Source organism: Falco rusticolus, chromosome 1, assembly GCF_015220075.1.
Source record: "Falco rusticolus isolate bFalRus1 chromosome 1, bFalRus1.pri, whole genome shotgun sequence".
In the NCBI taxonomy this organism is placed as follows: Eukaryota; Metazoa; Chordata; class Aves; order Falconiformes; family Falconidae; genus Falco; species Falco rusticolus.
The window spans coordinates 4517570-4539359 of NC_051187.1; the positions used below are offsets into that span (position 1 = coordinate 4517570).

General features: G+C 45.0%; 1 protein-coding gene across 6 annotated transcripts in view; it reads right to left on the reverse strand.

Moving 5' to 3' along the window:
* RHBDL3 (rhomboid like 3) overlaps positions 1 to 21790 on the reverse strand; it is a 74369-nt gene that overhangs the window by 22268 nt on the left and 30311 nt on the right. For 5 of the 6 annotated variants that reach the window (XM_037405950.1, XM_037405942.1, XM_037405937.1 and 2 more), the window contains one exon: positions 14373 to 14531. In XM_037405950.1, the coding sequence (XP_037261847.1) occupies positions 14373 to 14531 (159 nt within the window). Of the gene's footprint in view, positions 1 to 6244; positions 7224 to 14372; positions 14532 to 21790 lie in introns of those variants that run through there. The other variant, XM_037405963.1, reaches the window with a different exon arrangement.

The following is a 21790-nucleotide window of genomic DNA, read 5'->3' on the forward strand; positions in this document are numbered from 1 at the left end:
AAGAAAAGGAAGAAACCATGAGGACAAAGCAAGGTCTGGCACAACCATCCAGGAAGATTAGTGCCAGTCTGGCAGCACCAGATCCGGGCAGGCAGGAGAACCACCACCAGGCTGGAGCTTTAGGAACCAAGTCTCAGAATGATCACAGGGTGACCTACGTGGGGTGCAAGGAAAACCAGTACCACAGTCTGCTATGATGATGCCCATAAACGAGGTCAGGGCAGAGCTCTGGCAAGGCACAGCAGAGGTGGCTGATGCACCTGGCTGAGCCCTCTGGCCCATTCTCCAGCCTTCCATCCACTGTCTTCCTCACTGGTTATCACGATCCACATTCCCATGTCGTCCTTCCCTCCGCTCCTGCTTTGTCACACTTCCTTGCACCTGCCAGCTCGTGGGGCAGAAAATTTCTTCGATGTAGCAGCAGGTATATTAACAGCATCTAACCCTTGTGTTCTGATCCTTGTTGGCAGGAGCTGGCTCAGGGCAAAGAAAATATCCTTTTATGTAAAACAAAACTGCATGAGGAACAGCAACAAAACAACAAACAAAACCGGTGTACAGGCTGTTCTTAGCTGCTGTAAACTTACGAGAGAAGATAATTTCTTTTAAAACAGCTATCCTCAGAGGGGGCAGGTTTTGAGATAGTGCAGGCTTTGGAGGATACAGATAATGTGTATATACATTACCATCTGACATGCATAGAATTAGCTGTCTATCTTTTTGAACATACACTTTCTCAATTTGGATGCATAATTAAAGCAATTGCACTTGTAAATTAGGCAGATGGAATTTTACACTAAGCCTGCTTGGGGAAAAAAAAAAACAACCAAAAAAAAAAAAAAAGCAAGCAGAAAAAACCCCAAACAACCAGGTCTGAAAGAGCTTGCTCCAAGATTTGGATAATTGCTCATTAGCCCTGATGTCAAACAAACTTACTGCATTAGAGTCACTGTCTGTACTGACTGAATCTTTGGCAGGAAGGCATAAAAGGCTAACTATGCATAAAGACCGCTGCAGGGGGGGCATTTTACAGTAAAAGGCAGCAAAGCAAAAGTGACAGCCTGGTCCTTCCTCTGAAGGAACCGCTAACTGATCTCAGAAACCACCGGCATCTTCAGTCTCCCGGAACCAAGTAAGAGATGACAGTCAACAGTGTTGGCTTCCAGTTGTGTTGGATCACACTGGTTTCGGCTGATATCCCAAAGACAGCAAAGCCCAGAGCTTGTGCGCTCAGTGCCCAGGCAGCCGAGTAATTGTTCCAAGCTGGACCAAGCTGCTTAAAACACAGTAATCACTGCAGGGAGCCACCTCCTATTAATCACTGGAGGAAAGCGAAGGGGCCATCTGAGGTGATGGCACTGCAACCCATTCTCCCAGCAGCTGCCCATTCCTCCTTAGCCTTCCCTTTGCAGCCTGTCTCTCTGATGCAGAAATTCACTGACATGAGCAACAGTGACAGGCGATTGATCCATTTCAGGTTTTTTAGAACTGGCAAAAAATTTGTTGCCATTCTTTTTGAGTTGTTTTAGTAAGAAACGGGTCTACCCTAAAATCTCTCTCTCCTTTCTTGGTATTTCTCCTTTGCTGTCTCTTTCATTCACTCATTCATAAAACATTTGTAATAGAACACCTCTGGCAAAAGAAGCAGAAAAGGCAAAGAAGAAGAAAAAAAAAATTTCTTCCAGTTTTCTCAAGTCTATCATCCACAAGCTTTTAGATAAAGCAAGGGAAGATGAGGGGAAAAAAATCATTGGTGATCTTCTGCTGCATTAAGAAATCCTGCTTATATTGAAAGACAGTATTTTCATAGAGGAACATCCACTGGTGTAAGGCTTTCCTTAGCATTTCTGAGATGCTTTTTGGTAGGTGACAGACATACCTCTGTTTCAAAAGGTAGCTTTAGCCACCTAATGACCTCACTTTGTCCACAGAAGAAAACTTTGTTCCAGGCTTGTTTAGAGCAGCCTGTCAGAGATGTACTGTATGTTCTCCTTCACAGAGTTCATCCTGTTCTCTCCTCTCTGGCTTTGCTCCTCTTGTGGACAAGAATAAATCCAGACTGAAACCATAAATTTGCCTGCTACATATGAAGATACTGGACAGCTGACTGAAGCTGCCGATAAGCTTATTCTAATTAGTGATACATGTGATTTTCCTGCCTACCACAAAACAGTGGAAAATACAATCGTTTCCAGAGTCAGAGAAAACCATCATTGTAGTTCAGCATCAAGTGCTGACCACCCTCAGAAGATGATCACCTCATCGCTGCAGAGATGGGCGAAAGAGATGGGCAGGAAACTCCAAAGGCTGCCGACATTCATGTCTGTGCTAGGCTCATAACAGAAATTTCCTTGCATTTTTTCGGCAGAGGATCCTAATGCAGGCACCACTGAACCCGCCTGTTATTGCTGAGCATTGCAAAAAGGATCTGGCTCAGTTCAATCACCCGAATTCAGCACAGCCCCACCAGTCCAGTGCCTGCTCTGCATTACTGCTAATGCTGCCCAAAGAGCCCAAATAACACCCAGGGCAGTGCAAATTCATCAGCATGATGTTTCTGAAGGCGTTCCTCAACAGACTAAAAACAAAACAGAAGGGAAAGGTTGTCTTAGTTTTATTAAGAGTGGGATATTGCAGCATCACTGTGGAAGCTGCACCTCAGATGAACAAAGTGTCTGGCTCTCCTGGGGAGGTGGGAAGCTGGACCTCACAACACTAAGTGATTTGCCCAAGGCCATACACTAGAGTTAGAAGAATCTAAGTTGCACAATTTCTCTTATCACTAGGCTGCACTGCTTTCAAGTCCTTCTGTTCAGCAGAAAGCTCTGCCTTCCTCCTCCAACAGAGAAAAATCAACCACAGGATCTTCCACACCCCACATAGAGGCTAAAATGGAAACTCATGACAATGTGAGTTCCTCCAAGGAATGATGAAAAACAGTCACAGCTTTGTTCTCTCAACTACCTGTTCTCACACCCCATTATTTTTACAAGGTGTTCCATATTGGTTGTTTCTGGCCACACCTGGATGATAAAATGCCAAGAGTTATTTAAACTGGTAATGATAGGAAAGCAGTAAATGTTGATATCACAAGAGCAAGGGGAGCCTTTGAGCAAAACGCTGATAGCTCTCCTGGAGCACATGTGACTGCTGGAGAAAGACATCCTATGCCTCAACACACAGAAGATTCTTTCTACATAGTGGAAGGCATTGCCCATTGTTAGCCTCTCTGACCAACAGGTGTGGATTTATCACATCAACCACACCTGTAAGTAGCAAGCACAGCCTCCTCCTCCTCCTAGTTGATTTTTGGTAGACCTCCCCAGAATCTGAGAGGTATGCACAGAAAAACATAAAAACGGATTAAGAGTTTCCAGAGTATGTAAATACAAACAAAAGCAAATGCCTGAGAAACCATTTATAGCTAACTCAGATATCAGATCATGAGATCAAAGTGTTCAGAGGTGGAAATTACCTCTGAATTCAGCTTCTTAGGTGGCTGGAATCCTGTCTTAGGAAAAAGGATCTACTGGGTATTCAATTTCATCAGCTCTTAGCAAAAAGACAAGAAAACTGCCTGCAAATTAAATGCAGCATGTTGTGAACTGTTGCAGTCTTGCAGAACATATGGAGATATCCAGCACCAAGTGTTTTCTTCCCAGATTGTGACAAACCAGCAGATTCCTTGGAAGGAATATCCCCTGCATCCACCAACAGCAGTAGGTGCTGTGTCAATGGGAGCCAGACTTCAATTTACCCAGAAAATTAAAAGCTTTTGGTACCCGTAATTACAACTGTAACTCTTCAGAGCTCTTTCCACTAACTAAACCTCCTGTCATCTCAGGCAGGGACATCAAAATATTTGTCAGGCCTCCTTCAGAGCAGAGGGTATGGAAAGAAGGCCCAGGTTCCCTCTAAATGCTTTAGTTTTGGCATGGTTTTACCCCCAGGTGGGGCAGGGACACACAGTGCTAGGAGCATACCACTACCCACCAAGATGTGGATGGTTGGATGTACTGAGCACCTGTTAAAATTAGGCCTCTCAGTAAGAAGACCTCCTGCTGGTCCCCACCTGCAGTCATTGCCCATCACACCAACGGGGAAATGATCTCCAAAGAGGCAGCACAGCTGACTGCCAGGGCTCAAGCAAACACAGCAGTCCTGGGCCTAGTCACCCAACTCCACAGCCTTTGGATCATGCTGTTAATCTCAAACTAGGAGGTGATGGGCATCAGGAGAGACAGAGGATTAAGCCACTACTGCTGCTCTCACCAACTCTTGATGAGAAGCCTATTTTGTTCCCCACACCAACTCTGGAAGACTCGCGTCTTCCCAAACAGAAAGTCTTGCATATGGTCACAATTTGCTAACTTGATTTTGGAATTACATAATATTGGTATTTATGAGCCAAGTATTTAATCATCAGCCAAAAGAACACTGGAGCCATTGTGGGCCTGCACATTATTACAGCTCCAGAAGCTAAGGGCAACCTATCCCACTTCATGCAATTGATCTGGGTCTTCTTTAATGAGCATGATATTAAAGCTGCAGGCAGATGGGTAAAGCAAACAGTATGTGCAGAGTGAAGGCAGCAGTGGGGAACAACACATTCCCTTAGTCCTTCATGCCTGCAGAAAGTTACTGTGTAGAGAGAAAGAAATTTCCCTTGCAAAACAGCCAAGCTGACATGACTGGTAACCATGCACTGCCACCTCTGCCCTTTGGTATTACCATACCAAAACAAAACAAGGCTTAGAGCTACAGCTCTGCTCAAAGGATGGGTTTGATGCATCTGCCAGAAAGGAAAATTCTTTCCTACTTAGACATGAACCTGTCTTCAACATTGAAAATGTCAAAATTTAGGATAAGAGTCCTTACTGTCTAGCGTGGGACAGTGCCAAACCTTGGTAAGGTACAAAGCCCTGCCTTTTTTCAGCATGTGTGCCAACCTAGGACTGGTCTCAGATAATCTGCAGCTTGCAATGGAAACTGTCCATTCCCACCAGCACACCAATTTCTTTGTGTTTCTTGGCTACCTGCACTACTGTTGCTGCCTGAGACAATCAATAGCCAAGTCATGTAGCATTTCCCCATCTCCAGTTTCATAGCTTGTGTGGGGCACAGCACCCTTTTTATGGTTTTTATTCAGCCTCACTCAGGAGGTTTTGAAAAACATGGATTTCTGCCCGTTACGTATTGGCATCTCTGAGGCTGGTCTACGGCTATTTTTAAACACATACAACACTGTGACAGGCCATGCATTCAGCTCTCCAGCTCTGATCCTCCAAGACACAGAACACTAAATCAGAAGTTAACACAAGCTTTTTAAAAGCCTCTGTCAGCTCCAGTTTTATAACCCACTTTACTTACAAATGCAGCCTCTCCAATCAATTTTGCTTTCAACATTCACATTTATTTCCTTCCCTCACTCTGCACTTTTACAAAATGCTAATGTGGGTAAAGACAGCTTCTCCCAAAACGCATAGCTCAGCATCAAGTTCATCTGTCACAGATGTTCACATTCTTTGAGCCAACCTGGTAGCCCTTTTCCAAACAGTATCAAATGGAAAAAAAAGCAAATATCAACATCCTGCTTTGCTCTGACAAAGCAGTGGTTTGCTGTGGGGATTCAAGAAAAGTTAAAGGCAGGAGAGACCGAGTATTCCCTGCTCAAGGTTTTGTCTGGACTCCTATTAAATGTGCCAGGCTTTGACTTTCCAGCACTTCCATTAGCAAAGGTAAATCACATTCAGATTTCAAGGTTAATTGCAATAACTCTGCTTGCAGGACAAGACTAACATTGTGGTTCAAATAACATTGTGTCAAAGCACAGCACGTTTGAAACTTCAAAACCCCAGCACCTGTTCCATCTTTCGTTGGTGCTGGGAAGGATTCCACAACTTGAAATGCATCCATATTTAATTTTCTGAAGCAAAAATTTTTGAAGATATCTTTATAACATTTACCACTCATGTATTTTAGATACATACACAATTAAAACATTTAACCTGACATTGTGCTTCTCAAGTTTCAACTCTACATGATTGTACAGGATGGAAACTTATATGCTAAGTTCCACTTTAATCAGCATAATAATTATTTGCTAGACTAGTTCCTTTGGAAGAAAGTTCTCTCTGCTGCTGCTATGTATAGCCAGTATCTAATGGACTCAGATCAATGTACAAGCTGAACACACTCCAAAAGCAGCTCTTGCATCCCAGTTATTAAATTTCAAGATACTCACCTGGCCCTCTGATGGCTTTTTTCCCCCCTCAGGAGATGCACGTGGCTCTTGGAACATCAAAAATCACCAGTTCTCTCCAAAATGGGAAGGAAAACAACATGAAAGTAGTGTGAGGCACATTTGTCAGGAAGGGTATCCAGCTCTTGGAAATGCTCCCTGGAGTAAGAACTTTGTACCTCAGTGAGGGCTTTAATACACTGAGAGGTAAGAGATGGGTAAGTACATAATCACATGACCACTCTCATCTATCATTTGAGAAAGTTTCCTCCTCATTCATAATAGCATAATATTAGATCAAATACTGAAGTAAGACATTTTCAAACATTTCTTAAATTAAAGACTTATGATTATACCTCTGAATAAAGGCCAGGAAGAAAGCTCAGGAATCCTATACTTTCAGCCAAGACAGTGAATCAAGGACAAAAGGAGGACTTAAAGGGGTGTCCCACTGGATGCTGAAGGACGTCCCAGAGGACTCCAGAGGGGAGTCCTCTTGATGTTTGGCAGAGGATCTGACCTGGTTCAAAAGCACAGCTAATTGGAAGCACACAGGGGAAGAAATTGAGCTACAAAGCCTGGAGCTTGGCCTGCAACAAACCTTTCCAGATTAGCAACAGTGAGAACAAAATGACAAATGCCAGACAAAATCACTAGAACTGAGGTCCTGGGTTATTCTGTAATAGCCTTTTAAGCTTAAAACGCTCCCTAGAAAGTAAACAAGGATTTAGCAGGAAGAGGGGATATTCATTGTCTTGCCTTGGGATTCCCCTGAGAATTGGAGATTTAAGCTTTATCACTTACCTTCCCAGTGACTCGGGTAATAAAGAATTATATAAAGTTCCTGCAAAGCCTTGCTCACCTAAGCGTTCTATGCAGGCTGTCAGCTGGTTCAGTAAAGGACACACAAAGACACTGGAAGTGGAATTTATAGCTACTTTATGACTGTGCTATGAAGTACTTCTAAGTACCATTAAAAAAACCCTCAAACAAACCATGGTTTAAAGGGCCTCTCTCACCTACCACCCCCCACCCCCCACAAGAATACAGTATGTAACTTCCTAAAAGCTCACCTCCACAAAGATAACAGAGCCATCCTGGTGCTGTCACATACACGCTCACAAGGCCAAAAGATAAAATTCAATGTTTTCTCTACAAAAAAGTTACCCTTCCTCCTAGCTACAGCTCTTCTTTCACTGTTTCCCCTCATTTCAGTTCAAGCCAGGTTGGAGGTATCATAAGTAAAAATGTAACCATTGCAAGCACTGAAAGGGCAAAGGCAAGAGTTACTCACCTTTCAAAGCAAAAAGGATGGCCATGAAAAAAAAATCTATGGGCACACACAGTGTCCCCACAAGGGAGCACAACGAAGCCTTGCTTTTATCACTGAAGTGGCTAATAAGAATAAATGGCTTCCAGCCACGCATTATTGAAAAATGTCTTAAGAAAAACATAAGCAGCTTTTGAAACCTTAGAAAGCAATGGAAAAACAGGCTGGAGCTAGAGCAAGAGGGCATAGGGAGCTAACGGAACAGCAGGAAGGGTTCATCACCTTGCAGAACTGGTCCTTCTGACATGGCTGACTATTGCCTACTAAATCCTGTGCCCAGCTGGAGGTATGTCCCACCTCTGCTCTGTTAAGATAGAACAACACGTTGGAGAGTTTGGTGAAAGTCCTTTCACAGACCCAGACAATGTGAACTTTTCTTGTGGTAACTACTGATCCGGAGGGTGTGCTTGCTTTCTCTGATACCTCTGCAAAAGTAAAACCCTTAAGTCAGAGAAGGTGCTTTAATGCCCCTTTTATGGCATAAGTGGCCAGCAGGAAATCTGCAAAACAATTGCAAAATACATATGACTGAAAAAACACCAAAAACAAAAGGAAAAAAAACCCACATTCTCACAGATGGAAGAGCCTGGCAGCCTCCAAGACAACATGTATTTTAATGGCTACCAGCCCACGTGCTGTACCTTTCACAAAGCAAAGTACTGTGGAGCCCAGAGAGAAAACTGCCATCCTGCTATGGAACATGGCTGCTAATTCCTAGTTGCATAGGTCAGTTTAAAATCTCATTAAATTCCATTGGCTCTTTAAAGAAAAAGAGCTAAAAAACCTCACCACCTACTTCCTATTACAGTTGATAGGCTGAAACAGCCTCAAGTGAACCCGATTTAATGACACCACCAATGGCATTTTAGAGGTTTTGTCCTTACCAAATTTCAAATAAGTTGTCCAGAAGGCAAAGTTCCCAACACAACTTCATTAAATCAAAGCATGCTAATTCTACACCCACAGGGCTTCAACTCAGGGCTGTGCAAAGGCATCAGCTTGTTTTAAGCACATGCTTAAGTTTAATCATTCTTAAATTGAGTGCATCTTTAAGTATGTTTCTATACAGCATTACAGACTCTTACAAGTCTACAAAAGTGTTAAAACTAGAGGGGAAATCCATTATTTTGCTATATTTTTTCTACAGAATAAGCCACACAGTAAGTTCCCATACACAGATGAAGCTGTAAAGCACAAGTCAAAGCCTCCATTGAACCAGGTCATTTCCCACTTAAAACATTACAAGGACCCATTTTGGACTCTGTTTTTCGTTTTGGATTGTGACACAGTCCCAAAGTATTTTATCACATCAGCCAGTCCTGCTCTCTCTTCAAACACCTACACAGATCACCCTGCCCAGGACAGGATCTAGCATCTGAGTCTTAACCTGTGTATTTCCACAGCATCCACAAGCATAGACAGACCATAAGACTCTGAGTAGTCACTATATTTTATCTTGCTTTTATGACTCCAACAATATTTTTACATAATGACTTCGAACATCCAGCTCGACAGCATATAGCACAATGTTAGCCTTCCACCAACAGCTAATCATGTTCCAGACTCTTACATGAAGAAACTAATGGAAAGATACCTTCCTCTCACCTTCTCTGATGGCCAACAGATCTGTTTATCAGTCACTCATGAGGAGGAAGAGTAGAGGCTGCAGATTTCTTAGCCTGCATCTGCAGTTTTGTTCCTTTACTTGAAGAGGCAGGATTTGCACTCTGGCAGCACACTGAGAAAGCCAGAGAGGAAATCACAAAAACTAAAGGAAATATTTCTCTGGAGGGTAAAGTGTGCTGGCGCCAGCAAAGTTTGGATTAGGGTGACCCGATTATTGTTACACACTGCTTAAAAAAACACGTGGTGTTCAGTGAAAATGATGTAGAATTAGTCTGTCCCTAAGAAGCCAGCAAGGCCAGAGAAAGCAAGGTGGGTGTTAACTCTTCATCAGGAAAACAAAGGCTGTGCATTTAATTAGCTAATACATTTTGTTCACTACTGAGATGCTGCATCAACTTCAAGTTACTACAAAGCTACAGCTAAACATTTCTGTTGGAAGCAGTAGTGTTTTGTTTTTCCCAAGTCACATGAAGTCTGTCTCAGAGCTTACTAATTCCTCCCAAACATACTGAAATACCGTTACCTTCGGGGAGCAGCATCTGTCCTCAGCTCTCCTAAAAGACACAACTCCTCAAGAAAATGCTCATCAGAAAACTGGTTCCCCAGCACCTGGCTCTTCTTCCACTGGAGAACTGCCATTGACTTTACCAAAACTGTGAACCCCAAAAGAGATGCAACTCTTACCTCCTTCTCTCTGCTGGAGAAACAGACCCATGAGGCATAGACAGGCTTCCACAAGTTTCACAATGAGTCTTCTGCAAAGCCAGGAACGAAACTTAGGTCCACCTGACTTCCAATCCTGCCCTTTGAATGTGAAATCCATAGCAGGGGCAGAGAGACCTTCAGTGTGCACTAGGGGCACCTCCCAGGATAGTGCCAGTGTTGGAATGGGGGGCAGCCACCCTCCCTTCCCCTCAGGTCCTCCTGCCCCATGCTGGCAGGACCAATATGGACCACACTGAATGCACTGAGGTCAGCTTTTACCACACATTTGGTTCAGAAGTGATCTGTAGAGTTGCACTGGCAGAGAAATTTCTTGGGCTGCAGAATGGATTTTGCTTCAGTGCCAGTATAACCTGTGATTTACTTTTCTGGCAAAAGCTGCTTTATTAAACATGAGGTTCTGTAAAACTTTTCCTTGCCCAGAGCAAGGCTAGGAGTTACCTACCTGATTTTCATAGCAAGAGAATATAAGCTACCTCCACAGCCTGAACTGGCTCCATATTGCCCTTCCATCAAGCAACGTAATGTCTCAGAAGCTTGATTGTACCCCCTTGCCTCTGCTCACGTGTCCAAAGAGAAGCACATCAAGAATGTGAGGAGGTGGTAAAGCCACAGTCTAGCTTGTCCAAAGCAATAATCCACATTCTCAGGCAGATAATACAAGGAAGGTTTAGCCAGAGAATAAGAGACTGAGTCTCTCCAGGGCATTACTGGTCTGCTCTTTAGCCCTGTTACAGTTCATGGGATATTATGCGAAGTAGTTCAGGACTGCCAGCAGCAGCTGCTGTTCAGCAAGGATCCTGGCAAATAACATCTCAACTATGATTACCTCCTGGCTTGTCTCCTCTCTAAAAGTAGCAAAGTTAGTTAAACAGCTTTGTTCATTATCTCCTCCTGTGGCCTATGCTGTTCATAGCCGGAATTTTCACTGTGCATTTTTAGCATCTCTCTTCACAATGTGGAAAAGCAACCAGGCAACAGAAATTCACAACACTTCTCCACCTGTACAGGAAACACTTTTGTTATTCTGCGCTGTCTCAGACACAGGATAAAAAATCCCACCTGAAACTGCTTTCTACCACTCTTGCAAGCCCTAGCATAGAAACAGAAATGGGTATGAATGCAGCATTGTGTTTTAGAACTACATGAGATGAATCTCATACATACAGAGGAGATATAATTCCCAATGAGTTGCCTATCTGATATTTTTCAGCCCTTTCCATCTGCAGATCATACCAGGAATCTACAGCTTCCCTGAATTTATTCATCACTGAAATTATTTATGGAGTGATTTCTAGGGTCTATTCTCATCCCATAAAACTTTCAGTTTCAGAAGTTTAAGTTGCTTTGCCAAGTTGAGAGTTGAGAACAGGCATATGTTTTGTGTGGGTCTCCTTATTAAGGTGAGAAGTCCTAGAATTACATTTTTCGTGCATCTAGAAGCTCATAACACCCTTTGGACATCAGAGGGTAACAAGCTTTGCTCAATAGCAGTTCTTTACTTGGGGATCACAGTGTGTGAGAGAGCAGGCAGAGTTCTTGGTGATCGTAATGATGTTGGAGCGTATGGGTGCGAGCATTTTTTATAGCCCTCTCTGGGACATACAATGCCCTGGAGGAAACAGTGTCAACACTATTGCTCTGTGAGGTTTATGGTCTGTATTGCCTTCTGGAAGTAATAATTTCATGGAGTTACAGCTGCTTCTGCGGTCACTAATAGCACCTCTCTGCATTAGACTCTAGTAAGTATCCAAGCACCTTGCAGAATAAGCAGCATCACATTCTGTCACACTTCCAGAGAACCCAGCAAAGATCAAGGGTTAAACAAGGCTGAAAAAGAAGACCCTTTCTGCTTGATTTTTATCAACATTAGCAAAGTTGAGAGAAAAAACAGAGAGGGTATCATATGCCAGGAATTGACCATTGAAGACAGAGTTCTCTTGATGCCCAGGGGTTAAACCCTACTTCCTGCTGCGTTCTGTGAAAAAGCACATGCTTGTACTGGTTTGGCTGGAATAGAGTTAATGTTTTTCATAGTAGCTGGAGCAAGCAGCTCATCAGCTCCTTCCATCCCTATGCTCGGAAACAAACCAAATGAGCTGCTTGTGACACACACACACACAGAGGAGTCTCCTTCCTTCCACACATCTGCTTTGACAACTTCACTGTACTGCATCTTTGATACCCAGCCCTGCTCCTCCCCTCAAGGCCTCTTGCGTGGCCACAGCTTCATCAATGCAATTTTATCTCTTGCTCAAAGTTTCAGTATCTTGGACACATTTGGGAGGCCATGAGATTCTCTGATCATGTCAGAATACTCGTTTATGAATACTGATGGGGAAAAGGAAAACCACACACACAGCCATGCTTGTAAAACCTCTGTAGATCTAGTAAAAGGTTAGCCTTTCCCTTTCCCACATCCAGCACCATCATTTTTGGGAGCAGATCAATTCTTGCTAAGCTACTGAAACAAATTAACCTGAGCAAAAAGCAAAGACAGCTGATGATTACCAGGCACAAGCATGCACTTAAACACCACCACACATGGTTTCCAAGACTGACAGCTATAAAGTGAAGGAAATAACGAATTTCACAGTGATTCTTTGTCAACTGTGCTGTTTCTTTCCATCAGGAAGTTCAAAAGGCAGGTTTGGGAGGAGGAAACTAGGGAAAAGAGAAGGTGCCCTAAAAAGTTTGGATGTTGAAAATCAATAGCAACTAGAGGAGGAGTGAGAAGACAGATGCCACTTTTAAGTAGTTTAACGTTCTGGCATTTACATTGCCTATTGATTAGAAAGCGCAAAAAAATGCAGATCAGGATAGAGAGACTGATGACAGAAAAATCAATGGCTTCTTTACAGGAATCATTCAACAGTAGTGAAGGAAATTTGCCATTTTGCAGATATCACATCAGGTGGGTGTGAGCTGGTGTGATCTACTCCCAAAGGAGGAGAATGTCCAAGCCTTTCACCTTGCACCTGCCTCTCATTAGCTTGTTCTGCTCCTGAGCTCAGTGGAGCAAGGAGAGAGGAAAAAGTCCAGTTCTATTCCTGAGCCTGTTGCCAATGTGCTGGCTGGCCCTAGGTCATCATTTCTGTAAAAGAAATTAGATGATACCCCTTCGTGCTACCTAACTGTTGTGCAGCTCAATCAGTTAATGCTTGCATGGTACTTTGAATACACCAAACTGTAGAACAAGCAGCCTTACCATAAATACACAGCTGATCACAGAGTACCACTGGCCATACCGTTCATTAAGTTGGAGCTGAGGAAAACCTCACACCCACTGTGATCTATTTAATAGTTGCTACATCTGTTTTTCTGTGTACCTAAATACATGCAAAGGGCTAAATACAGCAGATCTATGTCATTGCATCATAATAATTTCACCTTCACATCGCCCACGGTCTGACTGAAGCTGTGACCTGGATCCTTGACAGCTGTGCCATTACCATACTTTTTTGGTTAATGTGAAGACAGGAGAAATAGAAGACACTTTCTTTCTAAACCAAGAACACATGGATGAGTGACCATGACAAATGGAGGGATCAGATCCCCATGTTGACTGCAGGAATACAACAGAGATGCAAATGATTATACTCTGCATCAAGAACACATCCAGCTTTCCAGCAAAACCTTAGAGATGTCGCTGACTTTCATTACTTACTGACTTTGTCACTTAGGTTTCTCTTACTGCTGCACTCAATCTGCTGGGACTCAGGTGTGGAATGATAGAGCAAGAACAGGATAAAGCCCCTGGAATGGCCACTATTCAAGATACCTATCCTGCAAATATTTCTAGGCCACCCTGGGCATCTAACAACACATGTCTACATCTGTGTTGACTCATCAAACTGCCTTGACAAGAAATGGAGAGATCCCTCCACTAACTGACTCATTAGTATAAAGAAGCATCCAGATCATTACTCGCAGTCAGAGACATCTCACCTGGGATAAAATGAACATGACCTAGAAACACTTTATCCCTGTTTCTGTTGATGCCTACAGCAGTGCAATATGACTCTACTCAGCAAGTCAACACAACGTTATCTATATATTTTCGTCTGGAAGTGATGAAATTTCTAGATAAAACAGGAGACATCCAGACTGACAGAGCTCTGCTTGCAAACAAACGGCTCCTTATGACAGCTACCAACTGATACTGAGAGTAAAAGCCTCTAAATTAGCAGCAGTCATTACTTCATGCTCCTCTTAAAACAGCTCCCACAGTTTCTTCCCATGCAAATTTGTTTCCCTAGAAAAATTAGCAGCAACTTGACTCTTGGCTTGAGAGTTCAGTCACCACTGAATGCTTCAGCAAGCCCATACAGAATGTGATGCAAGGACACAGCAAATGCTGGTGTTGATAGGGAGGGAGAGAGACTGTCCCTCAACAGCCAATATTTGTAGCAGAGCCAAGGACTGACAGGCCCTGCCAGCCACAGCACTCACCAGGTTGACGAAGTCCTGGTAGCAGATCCTCCCCTCAGAGTTGCTGTCTGCCAATGCCAGCAAGACCTCCAGCTTGTGGGGGTCCAGCTCCGAGCCGTGTCTCTGGAGAAGGGAGCGAAACTTCTCAGTGCTGATGTAGCCGGTGTTGTCAGGATCGAACTGGGATAGGAGGGGAAAGAGCCAGAATTAACCATTCCATGTTACACACAACTCTGCCCTCCTATGCATTCATCACCCGCTGCACAACCACAGGGACCCCAGGGGCTGCTCTAGGCTTTCATGACACATTGCCCTTCAGTCATCCCGTCTCCAGCTTCCTTTCACTGCCCAGGGTCTGCAAAGTGCCCTGCTGCAGAGCAGAGTGAATCCAGGCATCATCATGCACACCACTGTCCAGGCTCCACCCAAACTTCAGCTAAGTCAGCTCCCTTCACCTTCCTTAACCCTGCATCATCATTTCTCTTGGCTATTTTTTATATCACTCTACCTGGACTATCAAGCAAACCAGAGATGCCATCTGTAGAGATAACACATACTGAAAACAGTTTTACTCCTGTATTTCCTAACACAATTGCAACACAGGAATATGCCATCCTCAAGCCCTTTCTGTGCTCAGTGTTTCCGACAGTCACTTTTCTAGATCACCTCTACATAAGCCTTCAAAATGGTAAGTGCTTTCACTGCTAAAGAGCTCCCTATTTTAACATGGATTGGAAAGAAAGCCTTTGGACAGGGAGCAGAGCAGACGAACATTATGTCAAATTAAAAGTGACAAGGCAGCCATATGCCATTTTCAGAACGTACACCAGAGTCATTAGAAGGAAAGTCCCAGATGAGATTTGGAGGGAATCCCACTCTGACCAAAAACGGTTTTCCCTCAGACTGTGATTGATCTCCAAAAAACGCCACTGACCAAAAAAACACAGCTTTGCAAGGCTGTTCAGACTTATGACTGCTTCCTTACAGCAGCCTCTAGCCCACGCTGAGCTCCCCAGGGCACTCTGTGAGGGGCTGCTAGCTCACAGGCGGGCACAGCCCCAGCCCCAACAAAGCCAGTCCTGGCACCATGCCGAGCACATTTCTTTTGTGCCTTGAAAACTCGTGGACGCAAGCTGCCAGCCCAGCCCATGCTAGCTGTGGTGCAGCCCCAGCTCTGCCAGCTCCCCGTTGCTGGGAGATTTGATTTCCCAAACTTGGCTGTGAGGACCCTGGCGCTCACTGGCCTCCTTTTGTAGATAATGATATCAAGCTTGTTGGCTGGATTGAATGGCTGTCAGGGGGCAGGGTGGTCAGGAGGGAGTCTTTTCACAGAAACATTTGGAACATAAAAGGCCTTGGCAGAGCCAGAAAGGTCCTGACAATCCTCACTCTTTTCTAACAGAGGACAAAAGCTGAACGGGCGCCGGGCCTGTGATCAGACACAGCGGGGTAAAGGCTGCCTTGGCCAAGGAGGAGGTGAGGAGGAGGATGTGGCAGACAATGCAGCCTGCCAGTGGCAGGGCTGGCACGGCTCTGCAGCAAGCAGAGCAGCTATAAAACAGACCAGCCCCAAGCATGTTTAGAGGACACAGTGCTCACATGCAAGGATCTGGCTCCATCTCCCTCCAGAGCACCTTTGTCCTGCTGCTCCTGGGGACTCCACTGTCACTGGCTGCTTTGTTGAGGAGCTGTCTCACCTGAGCACGGGAGATCACAGCCCCTTGCTGTTTTGTCAAAGCAGCAGCCCCTCTGTCAGGAAGCTGTTGGGGCAAGTGGATTACACAAACCAAACCAAGTCACCTGCGGACAGTTGGCACTAGGCATTGTCCCCCGCCCTATGCCAAGTGTTGCTTTGTCCTTGCGAGGTGGCCTGGATGTACCTTCCTGACAGCTGGCACTCAGAGCCACAGGTGGATTTCATCAGCTGTTTACTGTTAAACAAGGGCTTAATATTAATCCCTGGAGAAGTTTAGCTCCCGTACTCCAGCCCACTCTGATGCTGTAGGTTAACAGATCAAATTCTAAAACCAACCCCAAAATCAGGGCTTCTGCACTCAGGCTCAGCTCTAGTGTTTTTTGGCTCTTGCTGGGGCTCCCAAGCAAGCCTAAGTTTGCAGTGCCCAACCCCAGAGGCACAGGTGCCCAGGAAATAAAGTATGATTAGCATAATACCCAAGATGACCTTTCTGAAGGGGAATTTGCAGAAGCTGGGAGATGAGTCATTCAGTGAACAGATCTAACACCTGCAATCCCATAGATACTGCTGTGTTCATCCTTGTTCCCTGAAAACATTTGACCTAACCAACATCTTACTTAACTGCACCGCTTTAACTATACGTTGACATTTAAGATGACAGAACCTATCTTGTCTAGGACAAAACCACTTGCTCCTTGAAGGCTTAAATGTCTCCCTGCTTTGAGGGCCACGGTCAGTGACTGAAGCGTGGGACTCTCCCCATGCTGTGTGCTCATTGTTTGAGTTTGTAGGAAAGACCAACAGCCACAGCCACAGGGAACATGGCTATTCCTTCAAAGGGCAGAAGAGATACAGAGCTGAAGCACAAAGGCTCCTGAGGCACAAAAGAGCTGCTCAGATCACAAACCACTTTTCCCAGACTTCATTCTGCTTTAAAGCATTCCAAAAAGAAACATATTGTAACCAAGCACAAAAATTACACAACCACTTCAGAACTTCAAACCAGCCCACAAGGACACACCGATGACTCCAGATTCACTAGTGCTGGAGCAGATACAATCCTGTCACTCAAGACTGTACTGTTCATACCTGTTACTGGCTGCTGGCTTTCCAAATGGACAGACAGATGAAGCCTGTCTGGTGGCTACATATGAGCCTCTGCTTCAAGGATGCTTTCCTCTCGCACCAATAGGCACCAGCATTCCTCCTTCAGCGCACTGTGCTGCTGCTTGTCCCACCAAAATGAAGGCAGTGGCAGAAGGTAGCTAGTATTTTCAGCACTGTAAATGGGCCAGGGAGCTTGTTTTCCTCTTTCACAGTACCAATTTTGGTTTTGGCACTAAGTTAATGATACTAATTAGAAATAGGTTTAAATTAAAACAGTGGATCTGAACAGCATGAAAGAGTAAGAGATGAGCAATGAACAACTGATAGCAGAACTAAAAAGGCCTGCCTCAGAGCAGGACTAGATCACTGCTTCCACAACCTGGAGCAGAATGTTTTACTGTAAACCCCAGCTGTAAGGGAGTTCTCTTATTTATGTGTGAACAGTGTTTTTCAGCATATAAAAGTCTCATCTGTTGTTACAGCACTCAGAATCCACACCAACACTTCACTTCCTCAAACCTTGTTTCTGATATCACAGCTAGCCACAGAAACCAAAGAGTAAAACTGGTCCTGTAGAACATGTGCTCCACACATGACAAAAACAACATGTGGCTGCACACTCAAAACACTTGGGTCCATCAATTATAAAAGAGGCAACTGACCTTTGTTAGACGCTTCATGTATGTATCCATGACGATCTCATAAAGGGCCAGTTGTCCTGCAAGCCCGGCCGAGCACCTTTGTCTCACCCAGAGGACAGACAGACCGCAGCACGGCTGCACTGAGCCCCAGCCCAGCCCCACAGGAGTGCTCACCAGGCAAAGCCTCCCAAAAACTAACTCAACACAGTGGCTTCCTTCACAGCATAGTTACTTCTGCCTCTGCCCGTCTTCTTGTGGCAGACAAGAGCAACACAATCGGTGCAGGGATGAGGAAGGCCGTTTGTGCCCCCTCACCCCCCCCCAAACAATAGGATACTAACGGCAATTTCATGCAAGGTTTCCTCCGCATTTCAATGACAATCACCCTTAAGTCCCTTGATCCTCAACCAGGCTCTTAAGCAAAAATGTAAATATGTTAATGACCATAGCAGCCATCTGACCCAGGATCTTAATTCCCTGGCCCAAAACAAGCTATTCTTTCCTATTTCTTCCTTATTTTATAGCAGACACACCATGAACTGAAGGCCCCACTGCAAAACTACAAAACAAAACTAAGGGGAGGGAGTCCTGCAAACTCTGATGTAAAGAAGAAATACATTTGAGAAAAAAAAAAAAGAAATCTCAAATTGTTCCTCCTCTTTAATTAAAGACACATCAGCCACGGCTGAGTGAGCAAGTAGGGTGGAGGCTGGTGCTGCAGACAGACAATGGGTATCTTGGGAAAACGCAGGCATTTCGCATAGTGCAGCCAGCTGCTCCTCTCCCTCGTGGCAAACAGCCCTCTGGGGCATCAGAGCAGCTGGAGAGTCAACAGCTGACCTGGGCACAGCGTGAGGATCCTTGGCTGGCTTTAGGATTGCAGATCTGCTGCAGGAACAGAGAATTTGCTACCACCCACGGTTTCCTCATTGAGGGGCTTTGCCTTGGCATCACCCAAGTCATAAGTTGTCTTCGCAATGGGCCTGGCTCCAAGCAACTTCATCTAATTTGGAAGCTGGCTTTGCGTTGGATCCGTCCCTTCAAATCTGAATTATTCTGTGGTCTGGTGGTATCTTCACTTCTGGGAGAGACTGGCCTGGCAGCCAGGCCTCCTGGCCAGGCTCCAGACTAGGAGGCAGATTCTGGAAATAAACTCCCTGAGCTTTAGCTTCCCCTCCTATTATATAGAAATGACAACTCCTGCCTTATTTCCCACCAGAAAGGAGCTATCAGTAGCAGACCTGCTTCTTGTCCACATGTAGGTCCTTTCGCACTGGAAAGGGGAAGTCAGTCGGGCGCAAAATCTGTTCATCTCCAAGGGTTTCAGAACCCAGTCTGAGCTTTGCTGGATTTGAACGCAGACCGTTAGATGGCATGGTCTCTGCAATACAGGAATACTAACAAGCTTTGGAAACAACCAGAGCATCTCCCGCCTCAAAGGCCATGCCGTTGTTAAATCAAGAATCTTCAAGTTAATACATGGAACTGAAAGACTCCAAGCTGAAGCTGTGAAAAGACATTCAAGACAGGCACTGAAACTTTCCTCAAGATAGTCACAAATTTTACAGGAGCCCATTCTCTACCTTTCCACAGTCCCTGGGGTTGATGAGAAGGGGTTTTTTTTGTTTGTTTTTCAAAAAAAGCACCCACCCACCCCCCACCCTACCCCAAACAACCATGTTGCAGCATTACATGTAGCATTTGCTCCTTTGATGAAGATTAAAGCAATGACAAGGCAGAAGATGAAAGTCTGCCTTACAGTCCAAATGAGAGGGCAAAAAGCAGGGGCTGTTTAGCAGGAGTTTCATCGCTGCCTGGTACTGATGATCTTCCAAGCAGCTTAATGATCCTGCTCTCTCTTTTGATAGCGGGAGGTGCAGGTGAAAAGAGAAACCCTGCTCCAGGAGACAGGAAGGCCAGTGAAAGGTAAGTGCATATCCCTCCACCTTGAAATCCAGCTTCTCACCATGAAGTCACCTAATCTGAGTCTCCTGAACGTGTGTGGTAAAACATTAGTGCTAGCTCCAGTGATGCATACTTTCGTCCCCTGTAAATAATGAATTTACCCACCACTGCCCAGACAATATAAAGTGATTAAGGGCTGTCCAGCAGTACTTTTAGTGCATGTTAGATTGCTCTGACCTGAGGTGAACCCAAGGGCTGGAAACACCACCCAGCTCTCAAAAGCCAGATTGCATTTAAGCACAGAGAATATACCCTCACTAACTCACCAAGTAGGGAACCAGACAGACCTGCTCCTCAGAAAGCTGCAGTGAGAGAGCAGAGAGCAGAGAGCTACCCAGCTCAGCCTGCACCTAGGCGGACAGGCATTCGCAGAGCAGACGGCCTGTCACCTAGATCTGGGTAAGTGCCTCTCCGCATGCAATGCATGGCAAAGTGGAGATGGGGGGAGCTGATAGAAGGTTCCCTTTTCCTTGAAGAGCAGAGTAGCCTGAAAGACCAGGCTCATTAGCTAGCTGGCCAATCTGTAGAGGCATTTCTGCTCCAATTTATTTCTCCTACTGTCTTAGGCACAAAGACAAGAAAGGGACCTACATTACTACCATCTGTTGTTACCTTCTGCAAAAGCATTTAATGTAAACAGACACTGGAAGCACAGATTCAACAGGAACGGGAGAATAAAAAGATCCCAGGAGTGTACCACTGCTCAGTTGTTAGGCAGACAGGAAAGAGGGCCTTGGGACCTGGTCTCATTCTTGGTATTGCCAGGATTTCTGGAATGAGCCCAGATGCCTCTTGTAGTGCCTTGACTTCCCCATCTACAAGGCATAAGGAACACACCTGTGCCTGTGGGCTCCAGTGTAGTGAGAGCTGTGGAGCCCTTGCAGAGCATGACTGGACAGCGGCTGCAATGGCATAGGGCAATTAGGAAGCCACAAGGCCAAGCAGCACAAGGGAGAATATGGACAGAGCTGGCCTTCTGCCAAGGTTTCATGTATAGAAAAATATCAGACTTTCCAAAGCCAATGACAGCTGGACACCACACTGAGCTCCTTGACTCCACAGAGGTTCAGACTCCTGGTCCAAGTCACCTTAGGCCAATCAAATCCTGCATTCAGAGACCCTAGGAATTTCTGACCCACAGCTTGCTGGGAAAGCCTACATGCTTGTCAGGTACCCAAATCCATGTTTCTGTCTCCATATACATTTTTAATGCAACTCTCTCCACTATCCTTCCTCTGCCTATGGGTTTCTTGCAACAAGTCCTTGCTAAGACACTAAGAAAGGATAGAGCTGAGATGCACTCACAGGACCTGTTGAGCTAGCTTTCAGTCCTCTGCCGTCTCGATGACCCACCATCCTGGGCGATCCCACTGCCTCTCTCCAGATCGGTCTCCTGACAGAACACTCACAGGAATCAGCCTCCAGTCTCAGCTGGGGAATTACACACAGTGTTCAAGCCACCCAGAACTAAATTATTCAAAATATGCCACTGTGCTGGCTTTGAAACCAAAGCCGCTCCCCAGAAAGAAGCCAAGGTAAATTGAAGCTCCATTATCACCACCACTGACAAGGAAGGAGATGCAGCACCGAAAGTGAGGGAGATAATTACATGATTAATGAGACAGCATGGATGGCAGGAGATGCCCTCCATTATGCCACAAGGCTTAATGCAAAGAGACATGTTTATAGACTGAGCCTTCTCCAGCTCTGCTTCTTCCTGTTTTATTATTTATATAAGTGAATTAAGACTAATGGAAAGAAGCTGAGGCACTCTAAAAAGTGGTGGGCTTTTTTTTTTTGGTGGAAATAAATTTTTTAATCTTGATTCAGCACGGGGCACCTTGCACATTTCGCCGGATAGATGTCCTCAGCTTCAGCAACAGGCTGGGCAGGTTATGGCCCAAACTTGCAAGTCATATATGTTGTATCACCAGCCCAGCTCCAGTGCTGACTATCCACACCTTTCTGAAATTGTGGACAAGATCAAGCCTACAAGAGATCACCGAGTGATTGCCATGACGAAACCCAGC